Source organism: Pinus tabuliformis, chromosome J, assembly GCF_031772625.1.
Source record: "Pinus tabuliformis cultivar Carrire ecotype Pingquan chromosome J, CPIR1, whole genome shotgun sequence".
In the NCBI taxonomy this organism is placed as follows: Eukaryota; Viridiplantae; Streptophyta; class Pinopsida; order Pinales; family Pinaceae; genus Pinus; species Pinus tabuliformis.
The window spans coordinates 1,144,928,102-1,144,933,979 of NC_142295.1; the positions used below are offsets into that span (position 1 = coordinate 1,144,928,102).

Below are 5,878 nucleotides of genomic sequence, written 5' to 3' on the forward strand. Positions count from 1 at the left end.
ATCTGGTTAAGCTTCAGGAAAATTCAGCCTTTTTTCATGGAAAATTTACGATGGAAAATATTCTCGGGCTCAAGCATTCTCATTGGTTTCGACTCCATAGTTAATGGTTTGGATTCCTCTTTCTCTCCTCGCTTGGTTTCCTTCCTTCATTCAAAGGCTATTTTCACGTGGGACAAGTTGATTAAAACTTGGTCTCACTCATCTCCTGTATGGAAGGAAGGGGAGGACTTACTTTTACCTCTCTCCATGCATCTCCTTTAGCACTCTGTTTTACAGAGCCTAAACGGCTTGGGGATTCATCGTTTGGGCTCCAGGGATGCTCTGGTCTGGGCTCTTCTGCGATCTTCTCAGCCTATTCGAGTAAAGGATTTATATGCTTCAATGTCTTCAGGCCTCTCATGTAATTCCGACCTGCTTTTTCCTCCTCAACTATGGAAGGCGGCATGCCCACTTAAATGATTTTATTCGTCTTCAGGAACAGGAACCTTACTTGGGAGGTCCTTCAAAAGAAAGGTTGGCATGGTCCCGGCAGATGCGCCATGTGCCAGAATGCAGCTAAGACAAATTTTCATATGTTCTTCCAATGTGCTTCATCTCTCCATATCTGGTATGAACTTTCTTTGTCTTTTGGTTTTCCTTACCTGGTCTTTTGCTCTGTTCAGGATGGCTTTAAATGGTGGAGCGAGCAGAGTTTATCCCAGCGAACTTTGTTTATCCTTGTCTGTTGGTTCTTGTGGAAATGGAGAAATGCTAATATTTTTCAAGATTCAAAACTCTATTCTGTTGCGAATTTTGGCAAGTCACGACCTAAATGGCTGATTTTGGACCTTGATTCTCAATTATGTGTCTCTTATCAGGGATTTTTGATATGTTTTGTTTTTGAAAGCGTTTCAATCTTGTAAATATTTTCATTTTGGCCTGTTAATATGTGCTGATCCGTCTAAGACAATTCTGAAAGTTTTTGGACTGATATGATATTATATTTTGGTATCTGGTAATTAGTTATTTGGAATACCTGATACTCTTCACTATATTTGGAAAATCTCTTTCCAACATATCTATGTATTCAGATCATTATATTCTCTTAATATAAGCTATGATGTTTTTTTCTCTCTTGAAAAGAAAAAACATAAATATAAACGTAAGTCAATTTGTGTATAGTAACAATATAATTTAATAGAAAAAATGTTCAAAAACACAGCGACCAGCAGTTCAAAAAAGAAAAAACATAGAGTAACAAAGATTATTGGAAAAATATAGTTTATTTTTTTTATTTTCGTAATATCATAGTAATGATTAACATAATTAATGAGTTATTATATGCATTTTTGTTTTACCCTGATGTCAATAGAAAAGATAACTAGATAGTATAAAGATTTATTTCTTAATATAAAGTTTAATGATAATAAAAATTTAATAAAAATTAATTTATATTTTAATTAATTTCATTATATTTTAAAGTTTATTTTGGAAGCTATAAAATAACTATTAAGCTTATTTTGGAAGCTCTAAAATAACTAATAATCAAAGGTAATGAATATATATATATATATATATATATATATATATATATATATATATATATATATATATTCATTACGTTCTACCTAAACTCTTATTTAAATTAATTTTCATGATATTTTGAGGTTTTATATTAAAGATTTATTAAAATAATTATCCAGTAAAAGATAATGTTAATCTATGTAAATTATATAGAATAGAATTTTATTTTATTTTAAATAAAATGTAATTAATTTAAATACATATTTTATATATTATTTTTAATTATAGTATTAATAGTAATAATGTATTTATTGTTATTCATAATATAATTTATAAAATTAATAATAAAATAATAAAATATTAATAATATTAATTAGGGGTTTATAATACAAAAGACTAATGAATTGATAGGGAAGTTATACTAGGAGGAATTTAAGGAATAAAAAGAGGAAGGCAAATAGTGAAAATGAAAAGCCTGAGGGACAGAGGTTGATAAAAGAAATTTGAAATTATTAAAAGGATTTAAATAGTTTATATAAATGATTAATACTTAAAAAATATATATCTGAATTTTTTTTTCAAAGACAATAAATATATAGAAATATCAATTAAAATTAAATTTCTACGGACCATAATAACCATTCTAATTAGCCAAATAATACCTCAAACATAGCTCAATCTCAACAAAAATATAAAAAAAAAATATCTTGTATTCACCATTTAAACAACACTCAGATTAATTAAAAATACTAACCCCTTAAATGCAAGATATTATTATAAATATAGAAGGAATGAAGGCCTATATAATTTTTGGGAAAAACTTAAAATATTAATTTAAATAAAAATTTCATATCATTAAATTTTAAATATTTATAATGTATGTTGTTTTTACATCTCCTTCCGATTTGAATAATATAACTCGTTGAAACCAGCAAACACAAACCGCACCATGAGTTTTAATGATTTTGGTGCCCTTCATCGAACCGACTGAAATATTAAACTACTCTTTTAAATGTGCAGACTGTAGACCATGACATTTAAACGAAAATTTCCACTCAAAGCTGAATGCTGACATTTTCTTTCAGAGGAAACTATTATTCTAAACGAAAACGCCATTGCCATAACTAAGCCCTGAGTGTTTCCGCATATATCGGTTCCAGGAAGTTAGCATTAGAAAGGGCTTTCGAAAACACATAAAAGCTTCAATATTAACACTAACCAGTAGAGCATATATCTGTGCCCGTGAGCACCAAAAATATCTACATATCCTATAATCTGATCCGGGGGAGCAATAACATTTGGGCATCTTACTCCATGGAACTGTCAATTCTACGATCAATTTTAACAGCTAGGATGCAGAATATCCAAAAAAAAAAAAAAAAAAAGAGTAGGGAATTCAAATCAAAATAGATCGGTGATACAGATATCAGTGGCTATATAATTATGTTTTATAAATTTATTACCGGTGACACTAGCAACACTAAATAGAATTCTTAAAGACAGATTATAAAGATGATAAGAGGCACATAAGGTTTACATATAGCTTGTCCCCTTGTGAACACGTTGAGATTAGTATCAAAAATCTAAATTCAGTGAGATGCTTAATACAAATCACGCAGGGGTATCTTTAAAATCACTCTTTTGGGATACTATATAATATTTTTAGTTTTTTCTGCTTAGTAATTAAAATTATGTATTTTTACAACATGGTTAAAATTATGTGTTTCCTTTTAAAAAAAGTTCCAGATTTAATTCCAGATTTCAAACGATAGGAATAAAGAATATAAACTTTCATAAACTTAATAGTCAAATCTTTGCGCCCTTGACTGGTTATACAGGATTGACTGGTTTTACAGGATGAGGCCACCTTATTCCTCAACATAGTAGGCGTATGTTGAAACTAGATCTGACTGGTTATACAGCATGAGGCCACCTTATTCCTCAACATAGCAGGCGTATGTTGAAACTAGATCTGGCAAGTAGAATGAGCGGTCATATTTGAGCAGCAGTCTGCAAGTACCTGCATGGCCTGAACCAGGTTCTTAAGGGCCGAGATGTAATCTGCGGTCTCCTTTAGAAGATCGGGTGTGTCCAGTCCACCGCTACCCGGAACGAGCACCCTTAGGGTTTGCATACAAGAAGCTACGCTACGTCCTGCGTCTACTTCGCAGTTACGCCCCGTCTTGGAAGCCGATTTGAGCCCCGTTCTGCTCGCCCTGGTTTCGGCAGACGCCGATCTCCTTATTCCGTGGGCATTCCATCTGGATTTAAGTACTCGCAGTTGGCAGCGGGGTTTCTGCGGTATGGAAAGGTATTTTCCAACGATTGCTCGGCTCCACGCCTTGCGACCCCTTGAGGAGATTGCCAGTGACAGATTGACAGCCAATTTCACGGATCGAATTCGAGCCGAGGAGTTAATCGAGGTTTGTATTCTCCTCCGGTCCACCAGGCGGCTCAGAGATTTCCGTTTTAAAATCGCGCTCCATAACACATCTCTTCCACGTCCATAACGCTTTTCCATGGCACCCCAGAAGATTAGAAAACATAAAACACTAAACGGAACCTTTAGGTAAATTCTGTCGTTCCTGCACAGAGGTAGGGAGCAAGATTGATCCGAAGGCATGTATTGAGCTACTCCTCCACAGCTTTAAGGTGAAAAGATTCTGGATTCATGGACGCGGCTGTTGGCCCTCGCTGTCAACGTTTTATCCTTCCGCTCCCAGGAATCTTGAGCGCCATCGTGACAGATCACAACACCACTCAGTTGGAGCAACTACGCATGCACATCGCCCATTACTGGGGTTATTGCTTTAGGAATTGAAAATGATGGCGGCACGATTTTATCGCGTATTACTCGGGTTATTGCTTTTGGAATTGGGAATTAGTGCCGCACTCTTTTTTAGCACGAACATTATATTCCGGATTTCAGAAGTTTTCAGTAACCGTTATGTATAACATGTTGTTGTACGATTGGTATATTTGAGCCCTTATTTTTGGGAGGTTAATATAAAATTAATGGAACGAACGTTAGTGTTTGTAGCCTCATGATTCAGCTCAGTAGGTCAAGGAGGAGGTATGGCTAATTTCACTAGTTCATTTTAATTTTTTGATTTTGGGTTTATGAATTAAATTTCTTTTTATTAAAAAAAAATTACTCCAAAAAATTTATCACTCTAGAGGCTCAGTAGATCCAAAGTTTAAAAGCATCTAAATTAATTTAATTATTAATTATAATTATAAGTAGTATTTATTGTGCAAAGGAGCACCTACAACGTTAAGATGGAAGCATTAAACATAGGCGAGTGCACCGTTAGGGTGGAGGCGTTAGGATGGAGGGATTAAACAGAGGGGAGTGCAACTTTAAACAGAGGGACACTTGTTCAAGAGTCTCTCAATATCATGAGGATAAACCTCAGATTAGAAAATGCTTTCCGCTTGATTATAATTATTACTTTTATCTTTATGTTTATTTTATTTTTAGTTTTAGTTTTATGTAATTTGATCGTGTCAAAAATGTTAAACACAGCATTACATTACCACATCTCTAACAGTATATAGGCTCGAGAGTACATCTCCACCACACTAGTACACTAAAGAAGATAATATATCTAATAAATTAGTTGGATCATCCTCCATCATTATTTGGTGGCACATTTAGACTTTACCAGCATGGGTGTGCATGCCTAACCATGTCTTATGGTTGTATGTCCATGTACTTGTAGTTTATAAAAGTTTCATCTCCAAAGTATCATTTTTTGGGGGTGTTTATGTCCTCACACTTATGTTGTCATCCTCTCCCATTCACACCAACTCACCCCTAAGTGCTCTCCTACGCCACTTCATCACAACATACATCATGATCTAGTTTTTATCTATGTTGGTTCTAGTCTTTTCCTTTTCATTTTTGTATAAAACTAGTGATCTAATGTCATCTCCAAGTGGATTTTCCATGCACTTTCTTGATCTCTTTCACAACTTGACCAAACACTATAATACCTTCTTCACCAAGTAGCAACTTCTCCTCTTTGACCCTTCATTTGGTTCATAATACAAATTAGAGATAAAAGTACAAGAAAAACAAATGTTAATGAATCATACAGAGAAACAAAACACACAAGCCATGGATAACATGATTTACCCTGGAAAATGCAAAGTGGTTAATTGTATTTTGACTTAAACACAATGAACCCATAGAACACCATAGACCCATCCAAGTTAGTGTTTTGCTTCTTCAACTATAACACACCACAATGAAGAATCCTTAATCTTTTTAAAGGTTTAAAATGAATGTAATACCACATGTTTAATAGGAGACTAATACCATGTGCTCCAAAGCTATTAACACACTAGACCCATCTAAGTGAGCCTTTTGCTT

The 5,878-nt window shown here is 33.9% G+C and overlaps 1 protein-coding gene across 1 annotated transcript; it reads right to left on the reverse strand.

The window, feature by feature from the left end:
* Positions 1-3,294: 3,294 nt before the first annotated feature.
* Positions 3,295-4,339, reverse strand: LOC149231140 (transcription factor IBH1-like). Its single transcript, XM_089376204.1, has one exon. It carries the CDS (start codon positions 4,124-4,126, stop codon positions 3,470-3,472), a length of 657 nt encoding a protein of 218 aa, XP_089232330.1. The 5' UTR covers positions 4,127-4,339; the 3' UTR covers positions 3,295-3,469.
* Between the last annotated feature and the right edge of the window lie 1,539 nt (positions 4,340-5,878).